General features: G+C 35.9%; 3 protein-coding genes across 3 annotated transcripts; 2 read left to right on the top strand and 1 right to left on the bottom strand.

Moving 5' to 3' along the window:
• The first annotated feature begins 427 nt into the window (after positions 1 to 427).
• Positions 428 to 10,205, top strand: LOC108570670 (SEC14-like protein 2). Its single transcript, XM_017932561.1, has 11 exons — positions 428 to 757; positions 1,772 to 2,021; positions 5,245 to 5,317; positions 6,255 to 6,298; positions 8,461 to 8,578; positions 8,669 to 8,878; positions 9,235 to 9,315; positions 9,379 to 9,578; positions 9,655 to 9,797; positions 9,866 to 10,017; positions 10,093 to 10,205. The coding sequence occupies exons 2-11, from the start codon at positions 1,971 to 1,973 to the stop codon at positions 10,203 to 10,205; spliced, it is 1,185 nt and encodes a 394-aa protein (XP_017788050.1). The 5' UTR covers positions 428 to 757; positions 1,772 to 1,970.
• Positions 10,206 to 10,682: 477 nt separating this feature from the next.
• On the bottom strand, positions 10,683 to 11,535 carry LOC108570754 (thioredoxin domain-containing protein 17-like). Its single transcript, XM_017932659.1, has 3 exons — positions 11,236 to 11,535; positions 10,939 to 11,020; positions 10,683 to 10,856 (listed from the first exon to the last, which is right to left on the bottom strand). The coding sequence occupies exons 1-3, from the start codon at positions 11,375 to 11,377 to the stop codon at positions 10,703 to 10,705; spliced, it is 378 nt and encodes a 125-aa protein (XP_017788148.1). The 5' UTR covers positions 11,378 to 11,535; the 3' UTR covers positions 10,683 to 10,702.
• A 540-nt stretch (positions 11,536 to 12,075) lies between these two features.
• On the top strand, positions 12,076 to 16,133 carry LOC108570684 (ribosomal protein S6 kinase beta-1-like). Its single transcript, XM_017932576.1, has 12 exons — positions 12,076 to 12,323; positions 12,422 to 12,462; positions 12,544 to 12,718; positions 13,276 to 13,359; positions 13,630 to 13,763; positions 13,853 to 13,915; positions 14,024 to 14,152; positions 14,239 to 14,329; positions 14,402 to 14,518; positions 14,602 to 14,841; positions 14,927 to 15,078; positions 15,205 to 16,133. Exons 1-12 carry the CDS (start codon positions 12,237 to 12,239, stop codon positions 15,260 to 15,262), a joined length of 1,371 nt encoding a protein of 456 aa, XP_017788065.1. The 5' UTR covers positions 12,076 to 12,236; the 3' UTR covers positions 15,263 to 16,133.
• The last annotated feature ends 516 nt before the right edge of the window (positions 16,134 to 16,649 follow it).

Raw genomic sequence — 16,649 nt, 5'->3', positions numbered from 1 at the left:
CTGATGAGCTTGGTGGATTAATTCTTCGTCTATGTTTTATCGATCTAACTCGAACCGAGAATCAGGAGGTTAACATTTAAATCGACGCATAACGAACTCCTGTGAGTGATCGGTGTATCTTCAAACATCTCATGCGACAATTTCACAATGTGATAAAACAAAATGCGAGTCCCTGTGAAGCTGTCAAACAATGTCACACCGCAGCAATCTTACTCACAAACTCGCGCGCATTCGAAATGATCCAATCCCATGCTGCATCGTTCCCGGTGCACGCTGTATTCCGCGGAGGAAGAGGAGCTCATCACGGCACGCAGTTGTACGTACTGTTTGATCATCCAAGACAATCGAGGCGATTTTCAATTGATTTCCGCTCCCCTACGGCGAACGTGAAGATAAACGAGACAAAGTGGTGGGGTGTCGTCGTACGGTAGCGCCGAGCATCGGGAACACAGCGCAGAACAAGACGGTACCATTCTTTGGGTGCCGGTCACCGCGGAGCATTCATTTTTAGTAAGAAATTGGCTCTCGAATTAGAGCTCGCGCGCGTTCGCGGTGACTGCAAGAGAGACACCTGTTGCGTCGTTAAGTAAGCCGGCCGCCGCGAAACACGAATACACAATACGAGATGCGTTATTCGAACGTGCTTGCGCGCAATTATTCCTTCATTCAGTGACTACGTGATTCGTTGATCGTTAGTTTCGTAGCGACGAGAAGAAAGATTTTTCGAAGAGGATCTCGAGACACTTCGTTTCTCTTGGTAATGTTCTTTTTTTTCAATAGTTCGAGGTGTAGGTTAAATGTGATTGCGGAGTCGAACCGGTCGAGGGGAATTTATCGATTGCGACACGTACTTTATGCACATGGAGAGAGTTGAAGTTTCGCGGTTGTTGTATGGATCGCAGTCGTTAAATATTCGTTACGTAATATGATACAATTTCTTTTCCCCGCTAATGCATGGATATTACCAACTGTGACATTTTTATTATTGCCGTTTAATAAACGCATAAGTAAAGCGGCGTAGAAGTAATCGTTAAATACATCGAATGGTTCGTCTATGGTTGTCTCAACGCTCAGCAGGTACCATTATACGGTTATTCCCCTAGTGTAACAGTAATTTCGTACCGTTTATGAATAAACGTGTGGCGCCGCGAACAGTAAATCGAACATCCGTGAAAAAAACCCCACGATGTCGAATTATACCGTACCTTGCAACATAATACGTACCAAGATATTTCACACTTTTCCTTGCAAATTTTATCAAAGAATACATGAAAAAGGAATAAACAAGAACCTTCACCGTAAAAACTAACATTTAATCAATCCACACTTTCGTCAATATAATTTTCAGTTTCTCCACACAAACAATAACAATCCATTCTAAACTTGGACACCGCGTTGTATACACATTATAACCTCTATGATATCGTATCGAAAATGACGAAGACCCATTCATCAAGAATTCTTATCCTTCTCCGTGGATTTCACCATAAAGGTCAGGAGATTCAGAGTCGTCTTTAATATCTACAATGCTGCAACGCAGAAGACGTACATTCCACGGAGTAAACGTGCAAACGTTCGCTATTGCAGAAATGCAGCGTTGGTCGGCCAGTCGCCGGGAGCATAATAACGAGCCGATTATCATAGAGTACCGCGCGGGACATCTATTACGTTAAATCGATAATAACTCTGTCTTATATTCCGCTTTCTAAATCATGCCGTTAAGATTTTGCACGATAACTATACACGTTTAAATATCGCTTGTTCACAGCAGTTCGCAACGAAGGAAAACAGTCTCTCGCGTGACGCGAAGTGCTACTTCGGACCTCTGATACGTTTCGTCGATTAAAAGGAGTTGTGAAATAAAAGCCACTGGTCACCGGTGGAAATCAGAAGCAGGAAGGTGTTACCTAGGTAGGAGAGACGGATCGGGAAAGTTCTGTCGCCGAAAGGTGTAACAAAAGAGAAGAAGAATGTCGAAAGCAGTTGGACTTGAGGATGACCAACGATTCGCGTTGATGAAAGTAAGTCGACGCTTCGATTTGAACGATCGTAAGGTCAGGGTCAACAGGCTGCCCCGGAAAAAATACCGGGATCGTCAATTTTTATAACGCTTATCATGCTTGAGGAGACATTTGCATACTTCCATCGTTCAACGTTTGTTGTAGGTATAATTGTAATTACAACGATAACACTTTAACTGGAGTATGTTATTGCATCGAATGATCAACGAAGTTATAGGAAATTTATTGGAATTCGTTAATCCCCTTCGATGACGGTGGAGTATTTTTTATAACGTTAATAGAAACAGAAGAACCATGACGGTTCAGTTTTTTTCTCCTTTGTAATCCAAGAACTCCATCGATCAGCAACTACAGATTCTAGCTGAACTCACACATTCAATCTCGTATGCAAGTTTTGAAACTGAGTAAACAGACCAATATGAAATTACATTACCGCGCGTGGATGGTTTATATGTAATTTAAATAGACAATAGGCAAACAATAGTAAATTTAGTGTTTTACATAACGAAATATTTGCACCTCGTACTAATCCTTTATAAAAAAAAAAAAAAAAGGTGCAAATGATCGTGTAAAAGATGCATATTGTAATGATGAACTCTGTCCTTGATAATATTGTAAACATATAAAAGCGGAAACTTCCATTTTAACCAAGTCACCGTTACCAGGAAGTTCCATGAATTTATTCATTTCTTATATTCTAACTCTGTAACCTGATTTCTTTCTTTCCATTCCAGTTATCCATACTATTCACACCTACATGACATTGGACTAACGATCAATCAACGAACCATCATGAAACAAACTTCACAACGAACAATCCACTTCCTCTCCATTGAAACTTTCGTTCTTCCACGCCGATTACAGTAACAACAGTGTGGTTTTTATTGTCACTTTCAACGCTCGAAAACATGCTATTATCCGAAAGAGATTTCACCTGACGAAAATCTTTTTATCGTTTAGCGTGTATATACATATATATATATACACACACACACACACACATTCCTTTCTCCGTCTTCGATTTCTTCTTTCAAAAGCTACATCTGTTCGCACTACGAAATAACTCAGGTTCTCTCTTCGCGACGTGTACCTCTTTTATATATGTGTGCATGTATATGTATATACAATGTTTTTACTTGGTGGTGACAGAGGGGAAACGGTTTCTACGAGTAAAACGGCACTTTCTTTACCCTGTCGTTCATCATGTAGATACACACATGATCTCAGAACGTGACGCTGCTAAAGATTAGGCGCACGCGTCCACGAGAGAACATCTCCTCTTCCGCCTATTAGTTAGCTCATACATGATTCTATACGTAAATCGGCTTCATCAGGTTCTTAGATCGTGCTACATATGAGTACGAGGGGTCTCGGCGCGTGTTTCAGTCAGGTTTCGCTGATCAATCGAACACACGAGTCGCGTAAAAATCTCGAGTCAACGGAACACGCTTGTAAACTGTGACGTGCAGAGATATCGGGGTCATTAGTATATCTTGGTTTTTAAATGGAAATTATTTATACGTACATACGGTGTTTGATGTTAAATTTGTACATACATGGAAATGAAAAATTTCTGACAATAACATAAAGCTAATTTTTAGCATTATCGTTATGTTATATGAAAAATTAAATGTATTAGAAAGTAACGTAATATTGACTATTTGTTTTCATAAGGATTCTTGCACGTCGCTGTATTTTTAACGTTTCACAGAGGAAAAGAGATGTTTCGTCTTTCTCTTTTACATGAAAAACTGTCATGAATAAACGTCAATTACTTTCACGAGAACCGATCTATGTTAATTGAGATGCAGAGCTTCGATCTGTTACTATACAGAATTTCCGTATCATGATCAATTTTGACTGACAAAAAATTGAATAATTCCGAGTATCGTTCTCAAAGCGTCCCCTAATTATGGTAATTACGATAATTGCACGAGTAACCAGCAATCCATATCGTAGATCCGCCGTGTCTCTTGGAGAATTTCGCAAGAGAAAGAATCGGTTCAATTGACGTAATGGTTGAATTTGTCGCGTGATCGTCTCACCTTTGAAATTTTTTACAATCTATGTTTTTTCTATTACTATCGACAAGGAAGAAACCAATTAACACTTTAACATACGCTTAATCAAGATCCTCTTATGCAGTTAATTAATCTTGAGACTAATGCAATCAAGATCGAGATCATAAAGTAACGGGAGTAATTGATTAGAGTAGAATTCAAATTTTCGTATGAATCAATTCTAGAATGCAAATTCTACGCGGCAAGTTCTCAGCAAAAAGTCTGTAACTAAAATTTTGTTAACGGTGTGGTAGAATTTCTGAAACTAAAACCTGTTAAATATAGATCTCAAAGTACGGTTGACCGATATTTCGGCTATGGGTAACCGGATTGTGTTGACCCGCTGAAAAGCCAGCGTGAAAGTAAATGCAGGTGGTTTTGTGAACCACGTAAAAGAAAACGGTCGAAGATTTTTGCACTGACCGTCAAGTCATCAGCGCACTTCCTAGAAAAACATTCCGCTTTTACTGAGAATCGCAGATAAAAGATATAGCAATCAATTTCTCAACATGAACAATTCTCTACCGGCAGCGATAAACTGTTCATAAACTGCGCTTTTGCCATAATTCACGTTTTATCTTTTAACCATGATATATGACTACCTTGGTGTACCATAACAATATACTGCAACATGTTGGTGCAGGTATATTAATCAATCTTGTAGCCGCCATAATTCTCTATCATAATTTGTACACTGTTACATTCTACTTTTATTCTATCTGCAAATCTCTTTCAAAGCAGTGAAAAGTGGAAACTTTTGGAAATAATTGCAGACACAGAGTGTTTAAAAAAAATGTGAACATTTATATGGAATTAATTTTTCTTTTCAAAAAAATCAGAACTGAACTTTGCCAAATGTATTTTGTGCTTAAAGAGTCTCCATTTATTCATGATCATTGTTAACAAATTCTTAGAATCTTCTTTGCTTTTGCAAATGTATACATGCATCAATTCTCCCATATAAAAGTGTTAAGCAGCTTTTTTTTTTTTTTTCAAACCAGTCTGTATTATCATATTTGGTAACTAACGACTTGTAACTAATTGTAACTAACAGCTACGAGGTGCAATCTCTCCGAATAATTAATATACGTAACGCATAGTTTTAATATTATAAAACTATTCAATTACATAAGCGGATAATTTATACGAACTTCTGATTTCAGTTTAGGCGGTCAGTTCAAGACGTTCTAAAGCAACCGTATCATGACGATAACTTTCTACTGCGCTGGCTTCGAGGTACGAATTCTTGAAATTTATTGCAATCGTTCGGACAGTTTCTCAACATTGCACGCGTTAAGTGCGTGTACAAGAAAGCGCCCTGAAGAAATCCATTAAAACGTGTATATTCACCGGCGAACGCGGTTGGATCTTTACGCCTATCTGTTTCGTCGTGTCTGAGACTGTTTCCTGGCCGATTGTTACCTTGTAAGATATGCCTCGAGTTTGCCTCTCCGCGGACGATTGCATTCGCCTGGGAAGTTCAAAGTCGACGAGACGTTCATTGTACAAGAATCTTTTTCTCCTTTCGTACATAAAGTAAATTTCGTTCGAGATATGCTTACGCAAATGAATCAGGGTTCAAGGTAGACCACTGGACGATCGTAGAATTCTTCTTCTTTTGCTCGGAAAGAAGATGTTTATTGAAAAATAATATTTACGTAAATGAATAAATTGTTTCTTCCGAGAAGACACGGTAAAAGTACAATTGCTTTTTACAACGAACGTATCAATTATTGTTAATGATTTATAACGAGATGTCGGAACGAAGAATTAGCTGTTTGGATGTTTCGATATCGAGACGGACAATACAGGTGTGGATAAAAAATTATTGTGCAACAGTTTTTACTCATACTTGAGTTGAATTTCAAAATGCGTGTACAATTCTATTGCAGAAATAACATTTCGATGTAATAAATTTTAGCGGGGAAATTTTGCGAAATTAGATTCGAGAAGAATGAAAATTTCTGGTGGGTTTTCAGGAACGTTGCATGATGCAATGAAAAGTGTTAACGCGAGGGGGAACAAGTGTAATATCTATCTTTTACGAGTGGAAACTTTGGACTGTGAAAAGTATTATAATTCACAAAAATTGAAAATTTCAAAAACTTTCGTTCAATTTTTAATCAGAAATTTGTCACTGCTCTGATAATTAACGTTATTTTACTCTTTGCAGCAAGAAACTGGAACCCCGTGGCCGCAGAGAAGATGCTGCGCGCCGTAAGTGCCTTTGCGTATAATTATCCGTACGTTTCATACCTCTTATCGCAATAATTACACGGCCAGTAATATTATCCAGCTTCGTGCAAGTCAAATAATAAAGAAACACTTGTGCTTCGAAAAAAATTCTTCTTTGACAATCCTTTCGAAAGGGGGACACACACTTCCCTAAGCCTACAGCATACTTTCACATATTTCTTATGCATTCCATTTCGTGTACACTATCTGAAACGACTTAACTGAAATTTTATCTAAAAACTCTACCCAATTAATTCTCAAAACCGTTGAATTTCCTTTATTTCTCGTAATCATCGTTAACAGAATCCGTAATATCCGAATGGAACTAATTCTAACGAACGTATAATTGGTAAAAATAATTGACAAAAAAATTCGCCGGTTAATACAGCGAAGTGCAAACGTATCTTTGCTGTAACAAACATTTCTCGAAGTAACACAGACGCACCGATGTGTAGAAATAATAAAAGAAGAGACACAAGTGTCGAGATATACCGTGACTACGAAATTTTCACGAGAAAGACCACTTAAACTTTCCCCGTGTCGGCCTTATCATAGACTATCTACGGTTCTGGACCTAATTGCGATAAGTTGTACGTTCGAAACGTTGAGTATTACGTGGATCAGTCGTCTACCTTTCGCGATAGTCGCGGAAGTTTCAAGAAACGTGTTCGAAGATCCTCGGGAGTTATGCTAGCTCATAGATCACCCGTTAACCGAGAGTACAGTAGTGTATTCTCTTCGCTTTGATGGCCAAGAGGGGAAAAAAGAACAGTCTTCTGCGTACATTATGCATTTTTCATCGCTTCAGGGCCTCCGCAATATTTTCACGACTGTTCGACGAGAATGAATCTATCGTTAACCCTTTGGTGCCTAAACGAGCATCGATGCTCGCAGTATTTTTCTTTTTTTTAGATAGTGTCCCAAGTGAGAGTAAAAAAAAATTAGAAAATTAACTGCTATATAAAAATTTTAAATAACTGAACTCAGTGACATAGTTTTTTAAGTATAGTCTTTCAGATGAAAGTGAAGAGAATTAAGAAGTTAATTTGTATGTAAAAATTTTAAATAACTAAACTCGATTCTTTTTTTTTAATATTGACTCCTAAATGAAATTGAAGAAAAAATTGATCAGGTCTCAAAGGGTTAACATATCCTTTCACCGTTCTCCAAACTGTAATTTCATCATTTTCAAGAATGTTGTTCGGCTGATCGAGGGGAAAATCGTATCGAAAAACGTCCGCAAAATTAAGACGAAACGTTCGATTCGCGCTCGAGGCAAAAGAGCAAAGAGAGAGTACAGGACGAGCTGTTTGCACTGCGAACACCTGCAGTATGTTATGCTTTTACATTTTTCGAGGCGACTTTCGTTCAGAAGATTTCTTCTCGCGCGCGTGTAAATAAATGGAAGAAAAATTTACGAGGGAAAGGAAGTTTTATTTTCTGAAATGAAATGTCGAGAAGAAATTCCCGGATTGGAATTCTTCACCATTTCATACGTGCGTTCTCTGGTGACCTGCAACATAATTTAACGTTCGATTCGATGGTGTAACGCTACCCGCATCGTGTCATTATCGATTTCTACATTGAACCTCTGTTCAAAAACACGAGTTGGTTTAGATACTACGAACCTCGCGCGTGTACTTTCTTTTTCGAGTATAATTCCGGATATTGCAACACGAGGTTTGCAACTGCGTTTTGCCCTTCTCTATGAAAGGGAGAGACTGAGAAATGAAATTTCTCAACTTCGTGTCTACTTATTCTCCTCGTGACAACGCACAGATATTGGAGGAAAATTTTTTCTTCTCATCGTGTATTCGATGTTTCACCCCAAAACGTCCAATTTCTAATCATTCCACCAATTGATCTCTCGAGTTATTTTTGAATGTTGAAAATCGTTTATTTTGAGAAGAAATTTTTTTCAATTATTCAAGAATTTATTTATTTTTATTTCCCTCGTTAATTTGAAATTTCATATTACACGATCTGACACAAGGAACTAAATTAAATTAATCGTGTCTAAAAAATGCGGTCGACCTTGAACGTATTTTTCTCAGATATTCCCAATCATGCCCCGAATATCTTTTCCTCATTTCTACGACGTGTTTTCAATTTTATGCTATTCTCACGATACACTTCCTTTCCAGTCTATGGAGTGGCGAAAACAATGGGAGGTCGATAAGCTACCAGAATGGGAACCTCCTCAAGTCTTGAACGACTATCTACCTCACGGTCTGTGCGGTTTCGACAAGGATGGAGCTCCAGGTGAACCTCTCTGCCACTTCTCCGAAGCTTAAACCGACTCGTAACACCGAAGAAAAATTCGCAAAATTAATAACTTCAATATTGTTCCAGTGGCCGTCGTATACTTTGACTCTTTTGATATTTACGGGATTTTGCACGTCGCTTCGCGTAGAGATATGATAAGAGTGACCATAAAGCGTCTCGAGGAGTATCTTAAAATATGCAGAGAGCAAATGCAGAAACATGGTCCTGCAGCTGGTCAAGTAGTCGTTATCTTCGACATGCAAGGATTCAATTTGAGGCAATACCTCTGGAGACCAGGTAAATTACAATTGTAGATGTAACAGTAATTAATCGAAATTACGTAAGTTTCTCCACTACATTTATTCGTTCTTTTTCATTGCAACATGTTAACCACCGTTTTTTGGCGATTACATGGTGGTAGGACACAAAAACAGAGCATTAACGAGCGTGATGATTGCATAAGATGAAAGGGGTTTTTTTTTCTTATACTAAAGAATTTGTGAGAAATGACCGGTCACTGATGTAACTCTTTGCTAAACTGAAGTTACTTTCTGATTTATCGGTTATTAGCCGTTCTATCAGAGGCACGATTTTTAATTATGAACACAGGAGTGTCTGTCATTGGTGATTTAATTGGAAATTTCACTTTTCAGCTGGAGAGGTTGTCATCACTTTAATTCAAATGTACGAGGCCAACTATCCAGAGATCTTGAAGACCTGTTATATAGTCAATGGTACGTTTTAGGGTGATACAAGGACAAGTTGTTGATTACTTATGTAATTATATCTTTTTGTAGCGCCGAAAGTGTTTGCTTTCGCGTTCTCAGTTGCAAAGAAGTTTATGGATGAGTACACCTTGTCGAAAATTCAAATATACAAGACTGATCCTGCAAAGTGGCAGAGAGCCATATTCAGTAACACATCTAGGGACCAAGTACCTGCATACTTCGGTGGTACTCTCAAGGATCCTGATGGCAATCCAAAATGTGGAACAAAGGTAGCGACAATGATTTTTACGGTAAATGAAGCAATCATGTCAGAAAAGATTATTTAGTTTATTTAATTAATTTCAGATTTGTCTTGGAGGTAAAGTCCCAAAAGAAATGTATGTAACTAATACAGAGAAAGATAAGGAGAACTTTACTACAGTTACAATTAAGAAAGGTGGAAAGTTGGAGCTTGATTTGCCTGCATCAGAGATGGGATCTATATTGAGGTATAAACAAATTCATAAGCTGGGCATAATATAATAATTGCAGGTTTATTAATCGTTAATATGTACAGTTGGGAATTCCGAACGGAGAATCATGATATTAGATTTGGTATTGTGAAGAAAGATAACAATGGGTCGTATAAGGAAGTGATACCTATGCGACGAGTGGCCGCTCATCAATTAGATGAAATCGGAATTCTGAACTGCGAAGTACCTGCCACGTGTGAGTAGACAACACGCAAATGGACGAGTCGTGAAAATATCAAAGATAATATATCGACGACTTTATCTGTTACAGATTCCGTTGTTTTTGATAATACTTATAGTCTATTGAGAAATAAAAAAATTCATTACTCCGTGCGTGTTCTACCACCGTCGGAACCGCAAGAAATAATACCAGCTTCTTCATAATGAACGATGTAGAAAAAGTAGTATATGCTATAGGAAATATTCTTTCTAAAAATATACATTCCATAGAGTATAATTAATATGTAAAGAAAACAATGGTTTTATATTACTGTTACTCTTCTTTTTTTTATTTGTGTTATATCAAAGTACCAAATATCATTTCATGAAATTTTTACAGATTTTTATAACTTATTTACTTTTATATGTAAATTGATCTGAGTAGTTAATTTTACATTAAAAATGTTTCTTATCTGTAGTTACTATTATTATTAGTATAAGTGTAAAAAGGTTATACATGCATTGTAATTATGTGCATATGTTTGTAAAAAAAAAAGAAATAGGAGTTCTTGTAAAAAAGGATAGGTAATTTTACTGAGATCTATGATAATAAAGAACTGTGTTATAAGAAACAACTTTATGATGAAAAATTTATCATTTTGAGACTTACAGAGTTGTTCAACTTGAGCTTCATTACCCTGCTGCACAAAACTGAAGTACACTTAATCCTCATCAGTGAGTAACATGTTGATGAGATCAAGTTGTGACAATTGGTTACCTTCTAAACGTTTTTGTGTACCCCATTTTGCTAAGGTAGGTAGAACCTTTAATTTTGTAATGGAGTTTGTTCTAAATGGACAATTCGGATCCTTCCAGCTGAAATAAAATCACAGAAAAATATTTTACGTTATCTTTCTCAAATAAGAAATCTATTAATATAAATTATATGAATACTTACAATGGTCTATCTCCAACTTGAACTTCAACAAAATGTGTTCCTTCAGGAGCTGCTTTAAACCCTTCTTCTATAAAGGGTTCCGCTGTAACAAAGTAACAGTTTTTATTCATTCATTTACATCGTTAAGTTGTTAGTATGGATATTTTTGCACATCTGAACACTTTTTAATGGTTCACAAAAAATTATACGTTAAAAATGTTTTTGATCATGAAAAGTACTGATTTTACTTGATTGAAAGATGTATTTCTAACTTAGGTTATGTGTAAAATAAGTGAATATGATTGAACAATGATATACCTTCGACACAATCTGGACACCAACTTTTGCCATTAGGAAGTTTTGTACCAGTATAAAGTACGTAAACTGGCTCATTAGGTTTAAAATTTTTCATATATTCAAAAAAGTTTTCGTATCCCTGGATGTGATGATGCGTAACCATTTTCTGTTAGTCTTTCTTAAATGGCACTTGTAACGATATTGAAAGTTTACGAGATTTTTTTTACTGTACGATACGTAAATGCGCAACAACCTCTTATCAACCATGAAATGGCGACACTTCTTGCATGAGATATTTACGGCAGATACTAATCCGGCTGATAAGCTGCGAATTTTCAAATTAATAAAGGTCTATGTATATTATATCGTTTTAGCCCCAGTATTGTTGGCATTGAGTTTGAACATTGTTCAATAAAAATTATATAAAACATATGTTACTAAATTTACTAGTATTACATATTATTATTTATATAAAATCACGTTTTCAGCAGTTAATAATATGCATACCTTGTCGTACCCGATACATCTTATTATAGTAATATGTACATGACGTACGCATATGATATATAAATGTTTGAATTTCCACGAATAGTGCACGTATTATTTGACATTCTAATAATACAAAATTCCAATAATGTCATGCACTGTCGGTTTTTCTAATTAGTAAAATTGCGATATTCAAACGAACCGCGGAATAACTCATGTGAAAACTTGGCAATAGCGCTTACCATTTCGTGGTTGTCAATTCTTCATGCAAGTTGAACCGCATTGTCCGATTGGTGGAAACCACGTACCCTCCCACTCCGATAACCTGACGATGACGAGATTCCGCAGCCAATCGGAGTGTACGCAAGGCGAGGGTGTTTGGTATGCCCTGGGACAGGGCAGCTTGTTCGCAGTAATTCAAGGTTTTGACCGTGTAACAATATTGTTGTGCTATCATCGTCTCTGTTACAAAAGAAATAATTCGCCTTCCGGACAGCCGCGAAATCTTGTTGGATTTGAGTTTAGTTACGCGTAGAATGGCCGCGGTTTTCGATATCGAGTTGCACGATGCAGACACAGTAAATAGGGACGAGTCAGACGACGATGTTATCGAGATCGGCGAGGTAATTCTCCATCTGCACGCGAGCACACCAGTCTCCTTATCGTCATTTTCATTCCACGTTCCATAACACTATTCCTATTCGTTTTTCTTTTCACGTAGGAAGAGTACGATGCGAATCCGAATGTGAATGAAATAACCGAGTGAGTAAGCCATCCTTTACGCTTGTATATACGCATCACGCCTAAGTTATCGCGTGGTAATGACAATTTTCACGTTGTTAGATCGGAAGGTGTCGAAACGGTAGCTATATCGGAACAAAATGTCAATCGCGGACGGGAGAGAGCTGGACCGCAGGATTTCGAACTTTGTAAAGTTATTGGGAAGGGTGGTTATGGCAAGGTCTTTCAAGTGCGTAAAATAACGGGTAATGACAGTGGCACGATCTTCGCTATGAAGGTAAGGCAAAAAATTTGATCTGTTTCTTTCCTCCCTTTTTTTTTGTTAGATACTTTACTGATGTCGTACAGTATGTATGAAGGAATATTTTTCGATACATATTGACCTTGCTCCACGGAAAATTTTAATTGACCGTTTTGTTCGTAATTATATAAGTTCTTTGTCTCCCTTTGTCTTTCAGGAGAGTTGTTGCAAATATAATTTTTCTTTCCGTTAATTTCTATTTTAAATGGAACATTTCTTATGGAACATTTTATTAAATAATTGCTAGTTCATTTTCATTTTTAATGATTTTACAAAAAAAAGAAAAATTAAATATTAATATAGGTGGTTGTATTTTTTCTGAAGAGAGGAAAGTTAATGTTGCAAAGAAGTGTTGGGTATCATTGTTATGTAATTAAATATAAAATGATATGAGTTTTACTTGTGAATTGTTTTTTTCACCCAAATAAAAAAAAGACATAGAATATTCATTTCTTGTTTAATGCCATTTGTACTTTTTAATGTTAATTTCACCTTTGCATGATTTATGTTAAAAACATTTATTTAAAAAATAGGTCTTGCGTAAAGCTTCAATTATAAGGAATCAGAAAGATACTGCACACACTAAGGCTGAAAGAAATATCTTAGAAGCTGTAAAGGTAAGTCTGAATTATTATTAGACCAATATTAGTAATTCAGACGATTGCTGTGATTCTTTGCCGTCTGATTCTTTTAAATGAGATTATTTCAATTGCTAATGTAAAGTAAAAGTAGTAAGTTAATAACTATGTATAAAAACACAATCATTTTAGAGCATAAATAATGGTTGTATCTTTATCATAATTAGTAATTTGATGAGCTATAATTCTATTAAAGTATAATAAAATAAAATATTAAAACATACATGTATATATACTTGATTTTGGCAGCATCCTTTCATCGTAGACCTTATGTATGCTTTCCAAACTGGTGGAAAATTGTATCTGATCCTGGAATATATGTGTGGTGGTGAATTGTTCAGACACTTAAATGATGAAGGAATTTTCCTTGAGGAAACTGCTTGGTAAGTGAATTTATAATTAAATTTTGCTAATTATTTTTATTGTAATTTAGATTTGAAGGAAAAGTTACATGAATATTTTATTTTTATAGTTTCTACCTATCAGAAATAATATTGGCTCTTCAACATCTTCACTTACAAGGAATTATTTATAGGTATTTTAATTTTTCTGTAAATATGCATTGAGATTGAATAGTTAAATATATTACTTAGTGTATTATTATCTTTGTGACCTAATTGTTCTATTATTGATCAATTTTCAGGGACTTAAAACCAGAAAATATCTTGTTAGATGCAGAGGGACATATAAAACTAACTGATTTTGGTTTATGTAAAGAGCACATACAAGATGGCACAGTTACACATACATTTTGTGGCACTATAGAATATATGTAAGGATATTTTTGCAACTATAGGTACAATTGGATTTTTACAGCCTAGTATTATTAATATTAATGTTCATGCTTTGCTATAAAAGGGCTCCAGAAATTTTAACAAGAAGTGGGCATGGTAAAGCAGTAGATTGGTGGAGTCTGGGAACCTTAATGTATGATATGCTTACAGGATCAGTAAGTGTCACAGCAGATGTTGATAAAAATGAATGGAGTGAACTTTTCAACTATTATGTGTTAAATTTCTAGCCACCATTCACATCTGACAACAGGAAGAAGACTATTGAAAAGATTTTGCGTGGTAAATTAAATCTTCCACAATATCTGACACCTGATTCCAGGGACCTCATTCGAAAATTGTTGAAGGTTAATTTTCATAATAACAATAGTTGTTATTCGTGAAATTATTCACCAGTGTAAGATACAATTTCACGTTTTCCGATTTATAGAGGCAAGTTGCACAAAGATTAGGATCCGGTCCATCTGATGCGGAACAAATAAAGAATCATCAATTCTTCAAGTACATCAATTGGAACGATGTTATTTCTCGAAAGTTGGAACCACCTTTTAGACCAACATTGACAAGTGAAGACGACGTATCACAGTTCGATAAAAAATTTACGACATCCGCACCAATAGATTCTCCCGCGGAATACACGTTAAGTGAATCTGCCAATAGAGTATTTCAAGTGCGTACTTGTGTATTTCTTGTCAATCAATGTTGTTTACAAATACTTTTTTGTTTATCATTAAACAAGTTTTGATTTATTCCAGGGATTTACTTATGTGGCGCCTAGTATACTAGAGGATATGTATTCGCAACCACGGGTCATAAATGCTCGAAGTCCACGTAGAGGCAATATGCGTGGTTTTTCTCCGCGGGGAACACACTTTCATTTACATAATAACCATGTACAGAATCATAGGTAAGCATATTCTGTATTAATAATGCGCCACAATGTCCGGCGCAAGTATTACGTAATGTATTTGATTTAAAATATATGTTCATTTAATTCTGAACGTTCGATAACCGTGGTCGTGATGGTTTGTAGACATAACGGAGTTGGGCATGGCAATGTGGAAGATACAGAAATGATCGAAATAGGCTAACTGCCACTTTTTTTATAGTGAAAAATGCTTAGCATTTCGGCCTAACTGCTGGATATCCATGACCAATCCTTGCGTCTCAGGGAGGAATTTTATAAAGAATATAGATGGAGTAGCGAAAGGATAGGTCCAATATCCAGTACTTCATTGGATATTCAGCAGTTAAATTTAGCTAATTTTTTTTTTTTTTAAATCAAATGTAATTATAATGAAGGTACTAATTAAGATTATGCTTTAAGAGCAGCGACGCAGCAGTTATTTGGTAGCATGTAATTAAAAATATATATATTTGTGAGTTAAACATGCTCTCGAATAGGTAAAATAATCAAGAAGGGAAAGATTTTTATTTACTTATTTGTCGTTGGTTACTGTGTATTGAACGTCGTAACGAGATGCATTATTCGCATACATTATAGTCAAAATACCGCATACGTTTCATTAACCCGTTAATACGTAACCACTTATTGTGTTTTTTGTACATAACGATCCGCAGGTTGGTTGGATATTCATATATAATGTATAGATACATACGTCATTTATGCTAAGTGCGACAGACTGAAAAATTCCAGCACTTTTAGAGGTTCATAAATTATACTGTTAATACACAAGTTTGAGGTTCAACCATCCTGTAATACCTGTATATTTAAAAAAAAACCGTACACAGTGCGTGTAATTTTATTGCGGTGTACGCATGCTTAAGTGTAATTAATTAAAGAAAGAAAAAAAAAAGAAGGAAAGAAATAAGAAGAAAAAACGAATAAAAGACAAATAGACTTAAATAACGAAGACTCACAGCTGCCACAACCGCTCCGCCGCTCAAAATTCCACATCAGGTTGTTCATTTTAAGAAAATATTTTCAGCAGTAATAACGTTTCCATGGCAATAATGTAAACAATAATGTCGTCTGCACGATAGTCATAGAGAAAACGTTTACGTAACACTGCAACGGAATTGCATTTGTACAATTAAAAGTTCCTAAAGAGGTGTGAGTTTGAAACTGCAACTTATATTCCAAACATACAAATACCATTTTGTAGAAGCACTCGTTTATTCGTTGTATGAAAGTTGCTATTGATTTTTAACCACTCGAATGCCTTAAAGAAGAAGAAAAAAAAGAACGAAAGAAGCAAACTTCTATTGTGGTTCTGTGTAATTAACGAAAGGATTTTAGTGCAAAAGCAAAGTTACCATGGTAACAATGTTACTGCGAAATGTTGACTTTCCGCCACTACCAGAACATACATATTTCGTATTTAATGCTCGTGTTTACACGTTGTTCAGTGTGACATTATATATTGTATCGCAATTTATTTAAATAATATCTATTTGTTACGTAAATATTTGTATATTATCGAAAAACTAATATATTGGTTTTTGACGTACACCACA

This window comes from Habropoda laboriosa, unplaced genomic scaffold (assembly GCF_001263275.1).
Source record: "Habropoda laboriosa isolate 0110345459 unplaced genomic scaffold, ASM126327v1 scaffold87, whole genome shotgun sequence".
Classification (NCBI taxonomy): domain Eukaryota; kingdom Metazoa; phylum Arthropoda; class Insecta; order Hymenoptera; family Apidae; genus Habropoda; species Habropoda laboriosa.
The sequence above is the reverse complement of the archived record's forward strand: the minus strand, read 5'-3'. Positions and strand labels throughout refer to the sequence as shown.